Raw genomic sequence first — 18,436 nt, 5'->3', positions numbered from 1 at the left:
CTGGACAGAGCATAACTTAATCATAGCTAACACTTGGTTCAAGAATCATAAAAGATGGTTGTATACATGGAAGGGGCCTGGAGATACTGGAATGTCTCAGATAGATTATATAATGGTAAGACAGAGATTTAGGAACCAGGTTTTAAACTGTAAGACATTGCCAGGGGCACATGTGGACTCTGATCACAATCTGTTGGTTATGAACTGTAGATTAAAACTAAAGAAACTGCAAAAACGTGGGAACGTAAGGAGGTGGGACCTGGATAAACTGATAGAACCAGAGGTTGTAGTGACTCAGGGAGAGCATTAGGGAATGATTGACAAGAATGGGGGAAAGTAATACAGTAGAAGAAGAATGGGTAGCTTTGAGAGATGAAATAGTGAAGGTAGCAGAGGATCAAGCAGGTAAAAAGACAAGTGCTAATAGAAATCGTTGGGTAACAGAAGAGATATTGAATTTAATTGATGAAAGGAGACAATATAAAAATGCAGTAAATGAAGCAGGCAAAAAGGAATACAAACGTCTCAAAAATGAGACCAACAGGAATTGCAAAATGGCTAAGCAGGGATGGCTAGAGAACAAATGTAAGGATGTTGTTGTAATCCATTGCATTACAACAAGCGTTCAGTGCATAGTGCTGTGGAATGTGGAAAAAAACGCAAATTGGCGTTCATAAGAACAACACCACCAAAAGTGCAACAGGAGCGTAATATGTAAGAAATTGTCCATGCAACCTGCCACTGATGATGACTTGCAGAAAATAAAGGCAAAACGCATATGGCACTAAAATGGTGTTTTATTCAGTTGCTGTCAGACGGTCCATAAGAAAAAATTATCAATATACCGTAATATTACCGAACTATCAGTTTAATAAGTAACAGCTGCAAAATACTAACACAAATTCTGAACAAACAAATGGAAAAACTGGTAGAAGCCAACCCTGGGGATGATCAGTTTGGATTCCATTGAAATGTTGGAACATGTGAGGCAGTACTGACCCTATGACTTATCTCAGAAAATAGGTATCTTAGAAGAAAGATTAAGGAAATGCAAACCTACGTACTAGCATCAGTAGATTTAGAGAAAGCTTTTGAAAATATTCACTGGAATACTCTATTTCAAATTCTGAAGGTGGCCGGAGTAAAATACAGGGAGCAAAAGGCTATTTACAATTTGTACAAAAACCAGATGGCAGTTATAAGAGTCAAGGAACATGAAAGAGAAGCAGTGGTTGGGAAGGGAGCGAGACAGGTTTGTAGCCTATCCTCAATGTTAGTCAATCTGTATATTGAGCAAGCAGTGAATGAAACAAAAGAAAAATTCAGAGTAGGAACTAAAATCCATGGAGAAGAAATAAAAACTTTGAGGTTTGCCAATGACATTGTAATTCTGTCAGACTGCAAAGGTTCTGGAAGAGCAGTTGAACAGAATGGACAGTGTCTTGAATGGAGGATATAAGATGAACATCAACAAAAGTAAAATGAGGATAATGGAATGTAGTCAAATTACATTGGGTGATGCTGCAGGAATTAAATTAGGAAATGAGACACTTAACGTAGTAAAGGAGTTTTGCTATTTGGGGAGCAAAGTAACTGACGATGGTCGAAGTAGAATTGATAAAAAATGTAGACTGGCAATTGCAAGGAAAGCGTTTCTGAAGAAGAGAAAATTTGTCAACATTGAGTATTGATATAAGTGTCAGGAAGTCGTTTCTGAAAGTATTTGTATGGAGTGTAGCCATGTATGGAAGTGAAACATGGATGATAAATAGTTCAGTCAAGAAGAGAATAGAAGCTTTTGAAATGTGGTGCTACAGAAGAATGCTGAAGGTTAGATGGGTAGATCACATAACTAATGAGGAGGTATTGAACAGAATTGGGGAGAAGAGAAATTTGTGGCACAACTTGAGTAGAAGAAGTGATAGGTTGGTAGGGCATATTCTGAGGCATCAAGGGATCACCAATTTAGTATTGGAGGGCAGTGTGGAGGGTAAAAATCATAGAGGGAGATCAAGAGATGAATACACTAAGCAGATTCAGAAGGATATAAGTTGCAGTAAGTACTGGGAGATGAAGAAGCTTTCACAAGATGGATTAACATGGAGAGCAGCATTAAACCAGGCTCAGGACTGAAGACCACACCACCACCACCACCACCACCACCACCACCAACAACAACAACATAAGTTCCAACTACTGTTCTTAGCACTAGCTCTGCGCCATATAAAGAATAAATACTGACTGGTGTTATTGGTTATTACTAGAAATGTTCACCAGGGATGGACAGGCTGCAGTGTGACATTGAGGTGGTGTCATGTGCTATGTCAAAAGCACAGATTTTGTCTGTCATTACAGTTGCTGAGCATCCAATCTGGTATATGGCCAATAACACCTGGTGAATACAATAATCATATATGTATGATGTATTAAAAGGCAATAAAATATGTAATAGATGACTCTAGTGTGCCACAGAGAAACAAGTGGCAAAAGGGCATGGCATCAGTGATGTAACAACTTGCCATCATTGATTCCAGAAATGCTGCATCAGCGACACGACACAGCTGGCCACTATTGACATTACCTGATGACCAAAAGGAATAATAATTTAACTGTCAAAAGTTGGCGTGGCAATGTGTGTTTATGTTCATGTAAATGGTTACCATTGAATGACATAGGAAAATTGTTAGTTTCTCAGTAGACCGCTTACCGATAAAGTTAATCTTGTGGTAGGTCTAGGCTGGATGTAGTACTGACCCAATGCATGTTGTATAGAGGCACCACAACTGCTGTTTAAGGCTTGGGAGAGTTGAAGGAGTTTGGCTGGTGAAGCCAATGTAGTATTTTGTGCAGTTTATGGACACAGTGTGGCACCTTGTCATCTAGGCACCTGTTGATAGATGTAGCTGCAACTGTAGTTTTCCTCCCAAGGCTGAGCTATGGAATATATGTGGGCTCCAGGATTTTGAAGTAGTCGTGGATTAGACACTGTTTTCAAGAAATTGTGTTTTTGGGTGGTTGATCGGTTGTCATCCTGTGGACAGTTGGGAGGAAGTAGTAGTTATTTTGCTGTGATATATATGGCGAGAGTCATGTTAGAGACAGAGATTTGCATTTGATGATTTTTAGGGAATCGGTAGAACCCGATACTGTCTGTGTTGTATGATGAGTGGTTGCAGCTTGCCCAGAAGTAATTGAGTGTTTTTGGGAGTTGTTTGGTAGTGACTGGTGTGTATCAAGAAGGAAAAGCCTTGAACAAATTGTTGGTTGTTTGGATGCCATGATAATACAGTGGATCTTGATTTGGAACGGGTATATTCGAACTGTTTCACCTTGATATGAGAGATCGCACCAGTACGTTGAGTTGGTAAACAATGGGAATAGAAAGGAACCATTTACAAGAAACACATAACTAAACAAAAAACTTGGTTAGTAGAAGTGACAATTGGCCTGATTTAATGTAGGGAACTTTTGCGAGTTGTTTTGTACTAACCGCTGAAAAGACTCAGTTTTGTATGAATTGTTAATTAAGATTAAGGCAAAAGTGGTCATGGCAACTAGGTTTTAATTTTACTTTTTTTCCATTGAATTTCCATTTCTTTGGGGTGAGGGGTGTAGTATTTGCTGGCACTCGATCACTTATGAGATTTGAATCTGTATTTAGAGACCTAGCCCAAATAAAGAAATTTTCTTATATTGAAGTTATTTGAAGTTGTTATGAAAAGTCGGCGATCATACTCACAGAGGTGTAGTGGTTAATCTATGGAGTAGGTTACATACCTTTATTTATGTAACAATGTTAGACTACACAGCAAGAAATATAATTATCGCTTCAGTTATCTTTATTCTGTAATAAAAGTTTAATATGACTTGGTCTTTAGACTCACTTTATATTTGAGATGAATTTTAATAGTTATTAGAAGATTATGAGGCATTTTCAGAGAGATTGTTCTGCATTGGAAGGAGGTTGTTGCTTGTCAGGACAATTGCAAGCTGGATTTATGATTTAGCTGGACATAAAATAAACAGGTATCATACGGAAATAATTGTGGTGTCTTGTTTTGGACGATAGGGAGATAACGTGTGTTGTCACTGTATTCTGCTAGTCTCATCACTGCTGGTAGATAGTGATTGTCAATGTCATTTGGATATTTTGGTGTATCTATTTGTGGTGTAGTAGCATTGCTGTACGACATCAAATTTTGCGTACAGTAAAAAGGTTGGTTGGCTTAAAAGAGAGGGGAAGGTACCAAACTGCTTGCTCATTGGTCCCTTGTTCTGAATAAAACAATGCTACAAGGGGGAGAATAAAACAAACGAAATGTACAACAAAAAATGGAAAGAAAGCAAAAACTGCAAGAATGAAGGAAAGGTAACAAACACTAAAACAGACAAAACCAGACAAGTAAACCAGAGAGACACACAAGAAACATCCAGAAGAGATCAAAACCAGTGAGCAGATTACCATGGCTGGCAGACCATGAGAATAAAAAGGAGAGGCCAGCCACTCTGCAACACATTAAAACCTCCACCCTAAAAGCACTAGGGTGGAGGACACAGAGAGACAAAGGACATGTGCTAAAACTTAGATCAAATGATAAAACCCGCCCTCAGAATAAAACGTAAAATGAAAGCTGCTGTTAAGACATTGTCACAAAACACTGAAGGTAGGTTGCCAGGAAAGTTTAAAGTCCGCTGCAGAGCAGCTAAAAGTGGGCAGTCCAGCAAGAGATGGACGACTGTCATTTGTGAGGCACAGCGACACTGAGATGTGTCCTCTCGATGGAGGAGGTAACCATGTGTTAGCCACGTATGGCCAATGGGGAGCCGGCATAGGACAACTGATTCCCTGCAAGAGGCCTGCATGAAAGACTTACACTCATTCACAGTCTCCTTAGTGACACACAATTTCTTGTGCATACTGTTATGCCATTCCATCTCCCAAAGCCTGTCGGCGTAGTACTGAACGCAGGTCAGTTGCAGAGAAGTCAATCCCCATAAGCAGTTTACGCTTAGCCTGCTTGGCCAGGCTGTTGGCAAGTTCATTGCCTGGGATTCCGACATGACCTGGGGTCCACACAACCACCACTGAATGATTGGACCATTCCAGGGCATAGATGGACTCCTGGATGGTCGCTACCAAAGGATGATGAGGGTAGCAGTCATTGATAGCTTGCAGACTACTCAAGGAGTCAGTACACAGAAGAAATGACTCCCCAGGGCATGAACTGTTGTGCTCAAGAACCTGAGATATAGAAACCAGCTCTGCAGTGAAACCACTACAGCTATTGGGCAAGGAATGCTGTTCAATATGTCCCCCATGGACATACACATAGCCGACGGGACCATCAGCCATCAATGTAAGCCACTTCATGGCCTCGGTACATGTCAAGACTTGACAGGAAGTGCCAGCGGAGAGCCGCAGGGTTAACTAAATCCTTAGGGCCATGAGATAGGTCCAGGTGAAGCCACGGCCTAAGTATACACCATGGAGGTGTACGTGAATGGACCTCAAGTATAGGTGGGGTAAAGGCATCAGATGCAAATTGGATTTGTAAGCTCTGACCTGGACTGCTGATGCGGGAGATGAACTGCCGTGGGTGGGTAAAGCAGACAGTAAATTGGTACCACAGGAAAACGACAAATGTGTGCAACGTAACCGGCAAGCAGTTGTGCATGCCAAACCTTCAGTGGAGGGGCCCCAGCCTCCACTAGGATGCTGGACACCAGACTCAAGCTAAAAGCTCCCATCACTAGTCGAATACCATAGTGGTGTGCTGGGTCAAGTAAGTGCAACACTGAGGGTGACGCCGAACCATAAACCAGACTCCCATAAACTGCACCGCAGTTGGTGTTGCTGAGGCAGCAACAGGCATTGAGGCATTGAGGTGCTGCCAGCACTTCCACTTGAGCTGACGAAAGTGACAAAGCCAAGTCAATCGGGCATCGAAAACCAGTTCTAAGAATCGGTATGTCTCCACTATGGTGAGTGGATCATCATTAAGGTAAAGTTCTGTTCCCAGATGAATGGTATGATGCTGACAGAAGTGCAAAACACAAGACTTTGTCGCTCACAACTGGAAACTGTGGGCTAGAGCCCATGACTGTGCCTTATGGGTGGCTCCCTGTAGGTGCCGCTCAGTAACATGAATACTGGTGGAGCAGTATGAAACACATAAGTTGTCTGCATACAGAGAAAATGCGACAGATGGCCCCACAGCTCCTGCTAGACCGTTAATAGCTACTAAAAATAGAGATACACTCAATACAGAGCCCTGTGGGGTCCCGTTCTCCTGGATATGGAAGGAACTATGGGATCCACCAACTTGGACATGGAAAGTACAAAGTGACAGGAAATTTTGGATAAAAATTGGGAGCGGGCCTTGGAGACCCCACTAGTATAATAGGGCAAAGATATGATGTTGCCAGGTGGCGTCATATGCTTTTCGTAAATCAAAAAGACAGCAACAAAGTGTTGGGATCTGGAAAATGCTGTTCAGATGGCAGACTCGAGAGACACAAGGTTATTAGTGGTAGAGCGACTCTGGTGGAAACCACTCTGGCATGGAGCCAGGAGGTCACATGACTCCAGGACCCAACCTAACCGCTGACACAACATACATTCTAGCAATTTACAAAGAAAGTTGGTCAGGCTGATGGGCTGATAGCTGTCCACATCAAGTGGGTTTTTGCCAGGTTTGAGCACTGGTATGATGGTGCTCTTCTGCCACTGTGATGGAAAGATGTCATCACACCAGATCCAGTTGAAGATGATGAGGAGATGTCGCTTGTAGTCAGAGGAGAGATGTTCAGGCATCTGACTGTGGATCCGATCTGGCCCAGGAGCTGTGTTGGGGCATGTGCAAGGGCACTGTGGAGCTCCCATTCTGTAAATGAAGTGTTATAGAGTTCACTGTGGTGTGTAGTGAATTCCCTTCCATCTGCCATTTGAAAATGCAAAAGACTGGTGGGCAATTCTCCGAAGCAGAGGCTCGAACATAGTGCTCAGCATAGTGCTCGCCTATCGTGTTTGTGTTGGTAAATAACATGGCATTGATGGTAACACCAGGGAAACCTGTTGGGGTCTGGTACCAAAAACCATGTCTGATATTCATCCAGACTTGGGAAGGTGACATGTGGCACCCAGTGGTCGAGACATACCTCTCCCAACACTGTTGTTTCCGTCTTTTGATAAGCTGGCGAACGCGGGCATGGAGCCATTTGAAGGCTATTAGCTACTTTAGGGAAGGCTGCTGCTTATGTTGCTGTAGAGCTCTCCGATGCTCTTTAATTGCTTTAGCGACTTCCAGTGACCACCAAGGTACCATCATTCGCCAGGGGCACCCCAACGAATGAGGGATCGAATTTTCCGCTGCAGAAACTGTCATTGTAGTTACTTGCTCAACCACAACATTGATGGCAGATGGGGGAGATGCAATGGTGACAGCACAGGTGAAGGCTTCCCAGTTTGCCTTCTTAAAAGACCATCTGAGTAGGCGTCCGAGGGCATGGTACCGGTGGAGTGATAGGAAGATGGGGAAGTGGTCACTATCACACAGGTTGTCACGTACTCTCCAGTGGATAGATGGGACAAGTCCTGGGCTGCAAAGTGATAAATCAATGACCGAGTAACTACCATGAGCCATACTGAAATGTGTGGCAGCCCCAGTATTTAAGAGGCAGAGGTCGAACTGAAATTTTCGACATCTCTACCTCAGCCGGTAAGCACGGTGCCACCCCACAAGGGGTTATGAACATTAAAATCTCTCAAAAGTAGGAACGAGTTGGGGAGTTGAGCAATCAGTGCAGCCAATTCTTTCAGGGATACTGCACCATCTGGAGGAAGATATACGTTGCAGACAATTATTTCCTGTTTCGTCCGTATTCTGGCAGCCACAGCTTTCAGAGGGGTTTGAAGGGACACAGGCTCACTACATACCAAGTTCAGGACATAGACAAAAACTCCACCTGACACACTATTATATTTGCTACGGTTCTTGCATTATTCCCTGCAGCAGTGAAGGGCAGGGGTCTGCATTGCTGGAAATGAGGTTTCGTGGAGGACATTGCAGAAAGCAGGTGTAAAGCTTAACAACTGCCATGGTGGAAAAAACCGCTGCAATTTAACTGGAGGATAATGTGATAGTGAGGCTGGGAAGGCATGGAACATTCAATGAGGTGATTTACGCCTCAGGGTCACCTGCTGCCACCGACTTATTTCCTGAGCAGTCTATATCCATTGAGTCTGAAGGTCCGGCGAGATATAGGTCGTCGGCAGACGCCAGAATCTCCGCCCCATCCTCAGACACAGAGCTTGTATGTAGCGGTGGTGTGCGTGCCACCACAATTCCCTTGGTCTTGGGGGATTTCTTTTTGGGTTTCTCTTGCTGCTCTTTGGGTTCCTCTGGCTGGAACGGCTTACTGACTCAGAATGATCGTGAAGCCCTACAAGCAGTTGCTTTTGGGCACTGACAGGTGTCATCTTTCCCACTAGCAGAAACCTGGGAAGGGAATAACCCAAGGAACCTCTTCCTAGTGAGAGGAGCCAAAGAAGACTTAGGCTTCTCCAGTTGAGAAGTGGGGAGTGGTGCCCTGATGGTTGGGGGACCAGTGCTCGTGAGATAGGTGATGCGGGAGCAACAGGGAGAGAAGTTCCCCTGACAATCAAGCGGGCAGCTGTAGTCTTCCAGCTCTGAAAGCTGGTTGGAATTCGTGGTGCTACAACTGTTCTTATAGCGGCAGCAAAAGAGGTCATAGCCACAGGATGGGGGTGCTCAAATTTCCTCTTCGTCTCAGTGTAGGTTAGTCAGTCCTGGGTCTTATATTCTACGATTTTCCTTTCTTGCTGTAAAATCCTGCAGTCTGGTGAGTGAGGGGAATGAGGCTCTCTGCAGTTGACACAGATGAAAGGCAGTACACGTGGAGTATTGGGATGTGAAGGATGCCCATAATCTCGACATGTTATGCTGTAAGTACAGTGGGAAGACATATGGCCGAACTTCCAGCACTTAAAGCACCACATCGGCAGAGGGATATATGGCTTGACATCACAGTGGTAGACCACCACCTTGACCTTCATGGGCAATGTGTCACCATTGAAGGCCAAGATGAAGGCACTGGTGGCAACCTGATTATCCCTCAGACCCCTATGGACACGCCGGATGAAATGAACACCTTGGAGCTCTAAGCTGGCGCGCAGCTTATTGTCAGACTGTGAAAGAATGTCCCTGTGGAATATAATGCCCTGCATCATGTTTAAGCTCTTATGGGGTGTGATGTAACAGAAACATCCCCCAACTTGTCACACATGAGTAATGCCTGTGACTGAGCAGAGGATCCCGTTTTGATCAAGACTGACCCACATCTCATTTTGGACAGGCCCTCCACTTCTCCAAACTTGTCCTCTAAATGCTCAACAAAAAAACTAAGGCTTCATCATCATCATGAAAGATTCTCCATCATACAAGGTACAAGGGTGAATGAGAGCCACTTCCAACCTTAGCCTGACGTTCCTCCCATGGTGTGGCCAGGGAGGGGAATGATTTGGGGACATACTTCTGTGTTTTGAATTCAGGACTTGAATGTTTAGAGGTTGCTGGTCTTTGACCACCAGCAAGAGATGATGTAATATGCTTCGTTATGTGTCATCTGCCCTGATGCCACCCACTCCAACCAGGGCCTCTCCCCATGGGAGCCACCCAACCACAGCAAAGGCCACATGGGAGGATTGCCATTGCTGGGCATCTCGATGACCCAGGGTGATGACCATCTACTCCTTGGCATACATGGTGAGTTAACATCAGCAGAGTGATCCCAGTAAGGTCAGTGTGCTACAACCAACAGGTTACATGGCGGCCTCACCATGCCGGACTGGCTACCATGCTGGATATCAGGTGCAACCAAGCCAACAGGTCCATTATCATCATCAGCGCAGAAAACGATACTGCACAGGGAATGGAGGAAAAAACATGCAGGAGGGTGACCTCGCCCAACAGCTGGAGAATGAGTGCAAGTGCAGATGCATGTTGATGAAGGATGTGAGAGGTCTCAGCACATTATGTACACGATGCACCATGTAAGGTGCCCTTCCCCAGTTGGCTCACTCTTCGGGAAAATTTGGAAAAATTGAGGTCAAACCTGACAGGACATCATCACATAAAAAAGACCGAAAGGTGTGAGATTTCTTTCGGTCACCTCTTACAACAGGAAGGAATACCTTGGGCCTACTCTAACACCCAAACCCGCAGGGGGGTGGGGGGGGGGGGGGGGGGAAGACAGCGAAAATGATGTTTGTAATTATCTAGCATTTAAGTCTGCCGTTTCATCAGTGTTTATTATCGTTGCAGTTGTTATCACGAAAGGGTTGATTTGTCCTCAATTTGTTGTCTAAGAGTGCAACTACTGTACAAGCTGGGCTTCAAGTGTTTGCTAGGCGCTTAACTACTGCTGAAATCTTCTGGTGTCGGATAGTGCTCAACAGTCATAACATCGACTGTCAATACAAAAACTGTACATAATTATTGCTGTAGTGGTCGATTTGTCTGCTCAAGCAATTTTGCATGGCATCACAACATTGGTACAGTATAATCTCTTGTCGTTTTGAGTTAGATCTTGAGTTCCGCCAGATGGTGCATTACACACACTCCATTCCACTTTGTTGGTGGTAATTGTTGAATAATTACTTCATGAGATAATGTAAGCACACATTATTGCAACTTAAAAAAGATGATGCAGTAGTAAGCATTTACTGAATATCGTATGGAGCTGTCCACCTGCTTAGCTGGGTGGTAACGTGCTCACCTTCCATGAAAGTGGGCCTGGGTTGAATTCCTGGGTAGATCGGAGATTTTCTCCACTCGGAGACTGGGTGTTGTGTTGTCCTCATCATCATTTCATCCTCATCACTGGTGTGCAAGTTGCCCAATGTAGCATTGACTGAAATAAGACTTGCCACCTGATGGCCAAATTTCCCCAGATGGAGCCTCCTGCCCATTGATGCCAAATGCTCATTGCCATTCTCTCTCTCTCTCTCTCTCTCTCTCTCCCTTTTTCTTGTATGGAGCTGATTCAATGAGCTAATGTGAGCTTGAATTATGCACTAGTGTATCAAAATGCATGTATATGGTCATTGGGAAGCTTCCTGACATGCTGGCAAAGGCTCCTTAGCTTAAAACGTGTTTTCCTATAAGGGCACCCTTTGCCTGCAAGAATGGGGCCATCCCCTTTCACCCAAGTGGGGGAAAGACACTAGTATGTAACTCTCTTAGGACTTACAAGCACTGTTCTTAGAGTTGGAGAAAAGGACATGTGACAAAGTTCATAAAATAACTTTATTAAGCTCCCTACAAACTTATAGAAATGATCTAGTCAGAATAATAATTGTTCCTCATTGAACCGAGGCTATAAGTAGGAGTACCTCCAGGATTTTTAGGCACAAGGCAGCCATTCAGTGGAATTCTGTGTGAGTGCTCATTAAGAAAAATGATGTAGCTAAACTTATTCTTCACATTCACCACAAAGTTTCTGACAAAGTTCTAGGTCTGCTACTCCTGTTACCTGTTGCCACTTCCCACCTCTTTTTACCCTTCTCCCTCCTTAACCTGTTCAGATCTTCCCTAGCTTGCTGTAACTGTGCCTGAAGGGCAGCAATTTTCCCCTCCTGTTCCACTATTTTCCTATCACTACTGCATATTCTACAGAACCACTGATGAGTCTGATCCACTTCCCCATTACCCACACCGCTACAGTCACCCCAATGGAAAAAACTACTGTACCCATCACACCAAACCCTGGAGCTAACAATTCTACGGCACGTTAGGCACTTTTCACTCTTGGTAAAAATCTTACTTTAGCGAGAGTAAGTCAAATTAAATTATAGAAAAACAAGAAAACATGTTTACGAACAGTTAGATCTAGTCTCACTCTTATGTAAACAAACTTACTTTAGTGACAATGAGTTAGATTACCGAAAAGAAGAGGTAAAACATGTTTACAAAAATTAGGCCTAGTGGCAACTATATGTAAACAAAGCTACTACTGTACGTTCAAAGTTTCCAGATCCGGAATTTGTGTAGGTTTGTTGGGTGGTAGAATACCACTGTTGAAGGCACGGGAATGGTAGTGGGTAAGACACCCCTTGTTTCAGAGCATGATGAGAGGTAGGGTCTGCTTTTGTATAAGGTGTGGAGGCTAATTATGGTCTTTCAAGGTCTCAGCCCCCCCCCCTCCCCCCAATGAACCATGGACCTTGCCTTTGGTGGGGAGGCTTGCGTGCCTCAACGACACAGATAGCTGTACCGTAGGTGCAACCACAACGGAGCGGTATCTGTTGAGAGGCCAGACAAACGTGTGGTTCCTGAAGAATGGCAGCAGCCTTTTCAGTAGTTGCAGGGGAAACAGTCTGGATGACTGACTGATCTGGCCTTGTAACGCTAACCAAAACGGCCTTGTTGTGTTGGTACTGCAAACGGCTGAAAGCAAGGGAACACTAAGACGTAATTTTTCCCGAGGGCACGCAGCTTTAATGTATGATTAAATGATGATGGTGTCCTCTTGGGTAAAATATTCTGGAGGTAAAGTAGTCCCTCATTCAGATCTCCAGGCGGGGACTACTCAGGAGGATGTCCGTTCTACGGATCGGAGCGTGGAATATCAGATCCCTTAATCGGGAAGGTAGGTTATAAAATTTAAAAAGGGTAATGGATAGGTTAAAGTTAGATATAGTGGGAATTAGTGAAGTTCGCTGGCAGGAGGAACAAGACTTTTGGTCAGGTGAATACAGGGTTAGAAATACAAAATCAAATAGGGGTAATGCAGGAGTAGGTCTAATAATCAATAGGAAAATAGGAATGCGGGTAAGCTACTACAAACAGCATAGTGAATGGATTATTCTGGCCAAGGTAGACACGAAGCCCACACCTACTACAGTAGTACAAGTTTATATGTGAACTAGCTCTGCAGATTATGAAGAAATTGATGAAATGTATGAGGAGATAAAAAACAAATTATTCAGGTATTGAAGGGAGACAAAAATTCAATAGTCATGGGTGACTGGAATTCGACAGTAGGAAAAGGGACAGAAGGAAATGTAGCAGGTGAATATGGATTGGGCCTAAGAAATGAAAGAGGAAACCGCATGGTAGAATTTTGGACAGAGCATAACTTAATCATAGCTAACACTTGGTTCAAGAATCATGAAAGAAGGTTGTATACATGGAAGAACCCTGGAGATACTAAAAGGTTTCAGATAGATTAGATAATAGTAAGACAGAGATTTAGGAACCAGGTTTTAAATTGTAAGACATTTCCAGGGGGAGATGTGGACTCTGACCACAATCTATTGGTTATGAACTGTAAATTAAAACTGAAGAGACTGCAAAAGGTGGGAATTTAAGGTGATGGGACATGGGTAAACTGAAAGAACCAGAGGATGTACAGAGTTTCAGGGAGAGCATAAGGGAACAATTGACAGGAATGGGGGAAAGAAATACAGTAGAAGAAGAATGGGTAGCTTTGAAGATTGAAATAGTGATGGCAGCAGAGGATCAAGTAGGTAAAAAGACGAAAACTAGTAGAAACCCTTGGGTAACAGAAGAGATACTGAATTTAATTGATGAAAGGAGAAAATACAAAAATGCAGTGAATGAGGCAGGCAAAAATGAATAACGTCTCAAAAATGAGATCGACAGGAAGCGCAAAATGGCTAAGCAGGGATGGCTAGAGGACAAATGTAAGGATGTAGAGGCTTATCTCACTGGCTGTAAGATAGATACTGCCTACAGGAAAATTAAAGAGACCTTTGGAGGAAGAACCATTTGTATGAATATCAAGAGCTCAGATGGAAATCCAGTTCTAAGCAAACAAGTGAAAGCAGAAAGGTGGGAGGAGTATATAGAGGGTCTATACAAGGGCGAAGTTCTTGAAGAAAATATCATGGAAATGGAAGAGGATGTAGATGAAGATGAAATGGGAGATATGATACTGCGTGAAGAGTTTGACAGAGCACTGAAAGACCTAAGTCGAAACTAGGACCCGGGAGTAGACAACACTCCATTAGAACTACTGACAGCCTTGGGAGAGCCAGTCCTGACAAAACTCTACCATCTGGTGAGCAAGCTGTATGAGACAGGCGAAATTGCCTCAGACTTCAAGAAGAATATAATAATCCCAATCCCAAAGAAAACAGGTGTTGAAAACAGGTGTTGACAAATGTGAAAATTACAGAACTATCAGTTTAATAAGTCACAGCTGCAAAATGCTAATGCGAATTCTTTACAGGTGAATGGAAAAACTAGTAGAAGCTGACCTTGGGGAAGATCAGTTTGGATTCCGTAGAAATGTTGGAACATATGTGGCAATACTGACCCTACGACTTATCTTAGAAGAAAGATTAAAGAAAGGCAAACCTATGTTTGTAGACTTAGAGAAAGCTTTTGACAATGTTGACTGGAATACTCTCTCTCAAATACTCATTACTTAAGAGTAGCATTTGCTCCCATGGTGAAATTGCTCCCACTGCACTGGATGCTTGTGTTTCTTCATCATTGTTTCAACAACTGAACGTACCTTTTGGTACCTCTGACATTATTTGAGTTCCATATGTGTGTGTTTTAAAATTTCCTTCAATTACAACTGGTTTCATGTCTGCTTATTTACCAGCTGCATCTGCAATTAGTAGTCATATTTTCTAAGCCACCACATGTGTTAGTGACCACTGAGGTCGAAATTGAGTCCAATTTGTATTAGAAGTTGTTGCTTTCCTGACTGATATAGCGACTTTAAAATTGCCTACAGATACAGTAACCAAACACTTGCTGCCCAAAGAATCTTTGCTCTTTTGCATAATTGGCTTCCATTACTCCATCAAGATTTACCCTTTCAGCAAAATTAAAATTTATTGTTTCAAATATGATCTTAGTTGTTTGAGTGCTATCCCTCGGGATTTGCCCATTACCTTCTAAGCCACTTATGTTAATGTGACTGAGGATTGTGTGTGATTATTACATCAAATTGTTATATCTTATTGTAATATGAACCTGTTAATCATTAATAATTTGTTGTAAATTTCTGGTTGTTACACGTAGGGTTTGGTTGGAGTTGGGGCCTTGCTCAAGTTGAGTTTTTGTCTTGGTCTGAGCATTTTTATACGTTCATGATTATTATGCTTGATTTACATGTTTGCTTGTGTTCTCTTGGCTTTCCAAGATGTTTGTAGCATTTGAAATGGTGCACTGGGGTCTTATTTGTTATCGACTGGTCCACTGGGCATAGCCTGTCCACATTAGTGGTGTACTTACACGCGGACGCCTCGCAGCTTCCATTACACCATAACCTCTGTTATGGCCTACTGGTTTGCTAAGGCATCCTTTATAAGCCGAGTTTCTATCTCACAACAATCGGGCATTAATTTACTCAGAAGTGCCCTTTATTTTTCCATCTTATTCAGATCTGGCCTGCCAAACATGACCATTTTGTGGTTTCCCTGTCTGAAGATTGGTTTTTTTAACATAATAGTTTTAATATGGATGTTATGCTCAGTTGTTAAATGATATTTCATTATTTTTCCACACTAGCATCTTGAGTATTCTAAAGAGCCTTCCCTGATTGATTAAATATGTTTTCAAAATTATGTGATTCACTTTGGCCAGGGTTATACAAAACTTATTTTTTTATTTATTTATACTGAACCTATTGTGTGTTGAAACTTCCTGGCATATTAAAACCTTGTGAGGGACAGACTCAAACTCAGGACCTTTGCCTTTCACGGCAAGTTTTCTACCATCTGAATGTAGAATTTAGTTTATTCATCTCATAATGTACAGTTTCAAATCAAAGATTTTTGTACTGGAGACATGTCAAATTACTTTAAAAAATATAAAGTTATGATAATTAACATATTATGCAGGCATTTCTGAATTTTTTGACATGAACAATTTAACAAGAACATATATAAAACTTATGGTATTTTGTAACTTGAAATACAAATTATACATGTATTAACAATTTATTATATAATACATAGTCTTTATTGTTTCTTTCCTTTTCAAATTCCCAAACTGTCATGCATGAAGTCTTCAATTCGGCAACAACATTTTTCCTGTAGTGTATTTAATAACAATCTTTTTAGAGGTTCAAACTCCATATTTAACTGAAATGTGTTATTTAATTTACTGTAAATTTTTATCTCATGTACAATGGTGTTTGAGCATAAACTTTTAAATCATGAGAGAGAAGTCTGAAATTGTGTCTGTGATGAGTATTGTAATTGTGGTTGAAATGAAAATTTATTGAGTGAGTTTTGATTTTTATACATGCAAATAAAAATTTTGTAGATGTACAGAGAAGGAATGGTTTAGTATTTTTAGTTTTTTTAAATAATGGACAACATGATGATCTTTTCTGGGGTAAACACAAGTTTCTTATGATTCTTTTTTGAAGTGTAAATAACACTGGGCTGTTTGTGGAGTTTCCCCAGAAAATTATTCTGTATCAAGTTATAGTCTCAAAGTATCTTCCCAGTGTCCGTAAGTGTGGAGCGAGATAAGATATTCATCGCATAAGCTAGGTTGTTTAGTTTGTTTGCTAAGAAGTCTAGATTTAGACCTAGAAATTTTATGTAACTTGCTTCAGTCATTTCCTGATTGCCATGTTCCATTTTTATGGGAGATGCTGATGATGATTTCGCACTGAACTGCACTAATTGTGTTTTTGTGACATTGAGTTTTAATCCATTTTGCTGAAACCATACTTCCCATTATATACACCTAACATTTGTCCAATAACAGTCTGTGCTTGCATACTGATGACACTGAATAAAGTTTCTTAGATTTGTGTGCAAGAGGGCGGAAACAAGGTTGCATCTAGTCTGTTAAAAGTTATCCTATGACCCAGATTTACTCATATAAAAATGCTCTGCAAATCTAGTGTGATGACTACATAGGACAGAATAAGAATTGTATGATCATTAAAGTACTTCTTTATTCTATAGCAGATAACTACGACAAAGTAATTTATAATGGCTAGATACTTTCATATCTCATGAAATAGTTTTGATATTACCAGGAAAAGGAAAAAGTTGTGTAAAGCAATGTGAGTCCAAAGAAGGTGCAAATATGATACGAGATGCAAAACCTATACAACCATTCACTGCTGTCACTATTAAGCCTTAATATTTCCATGATACTGTCCCAATTGCCAACACCTGAGTACAGTCACTTTGAAGATCAACTCCCTCTCTTCAACCAGATCCAAATGCTATTTTTTCCTTCACAAAAGTACACCTAATATTCAGTGAGCTGGAAGAATGAAATCAGATCAATATTATGAAGAGAGAACATTCCTTGTATGACTTCACATCTTGGCCAATAATAAATGTCAAAGAAACATATTGATCAAATTTGAACTTTTTGATGAAAAGTATCATTCATCTTACTGATTATCAAGCATTTCCTTGAGATCCTTTTTTTTAACGCAAGTCGCTTATTTTGTTACCATTTTAAACATATAAAATTTCTTTTTAATACATTCACAAAAAACTCACCTCAATTGTTTTATCCTACAGTTTGCACTACTGGAACACTCACATATGCTTTACATCTACCCCCCCCCCCTCTACCACCACTACCCCTCCTACTCATTTATTCATATACACACATGTAAGATTACATAAGGTTCACACCTTTGCTTTGATTCTTTCATCACAGCTGCAAGATACATCAAGAATCTTACGAAGGTGCTCCAGTCCATTATTCTGACACAAATAATGAATAGCATCTCTCAAACAATTATAAACTCTTTCAGGCTCATCGAAGAACTCAGAAATCAGATGAAGTTGTTCCCATTCTTCCCCATTATGTATACTTTGCAGTAGTCCTTTCATATGATTTCTAATTCTGAAACATAAAAAGAATAATGAAAAAGTCACTGGTAAAATTCTTACTTCTGCTATAAAAAAACTAAATCTTAAGCAAGCATTATGGGATGTTACTCAAGCTGCTTTATAACTGATCAGTGGTTCATAGGATATTGTCTATAATAAACAAAGTTCTGACTAATTACTGTCACGCTAAGTCATAACACTAGAGAATACTAGCAGATATAAATAATCTATATCAAATGGTCTGTAAACAGGTTCTTGCATATGTAATTCAGAGACTATACAGAACACTGCATCATTGGTATAAATATCAAGAAATTTCATATATTACTGCTCCTGTGTTTATATATAAATATTTACACCAATGACATGAAAAATTTTCAAAGGTGAATAAACAAACAATTACTAACATCCACTAACAAAAAATGAGAAATGAACAACACATAGTAATAATCCATTATGGAACTTCCAGTTTCAACAAATTTTAAGAACATGGCCTAAAACAGATTACACTTAATGCCATGTAACTTATTAACTTCTCTCATGCTAACTTTCATAAAAAGG

At 41.3% G+C, this 18,436-nt stretch overlaps 1 protein-coding gene across 2 annotated transcripts in view; it reads right to left on the bottom strand.

Moving 5' to 3' along the window:
- LOC126267457 (uncharacterized) overlaps positions 1 to 18,436 on the bottom strand; it is a 395,985-nt gene that overhangs the window by 197,419 nt on the left and 180,130 nt on the right. For both annotated transcript variants that reach the window (XM_049972726.1, XM_049972727.1), the window contains exon 11: positions 17,675 to 17,888. In XM_049972726.1, coding sequence (XP_049828683.1) covers positions 17,675 to 17,888 — 214 coding nt within the window. The remainder of the gene's footprint in view (positions 1 to 17,674; positions 17,889 to 18,436) is intronic.

The sequence above is a fragment of the Schistocerca gregaria genome, chromosome 4 (genome assembly GCF_023897955.1).
Source record: "Schistocerca gregaria isolate iqSchGreg1 chromosome 4, iqSchGreg1.2, whole genome shotgun sequence".
Lineage (NCBI taxonomy): Eukaryota > Metazoa > Arthropoda > Insecta > Orthoptera > Acrididae > Schistocerca > Schistocerca gregaria.
This window is presented reverse-complemented; position numbering and strand designations above follow the sequence as displayed.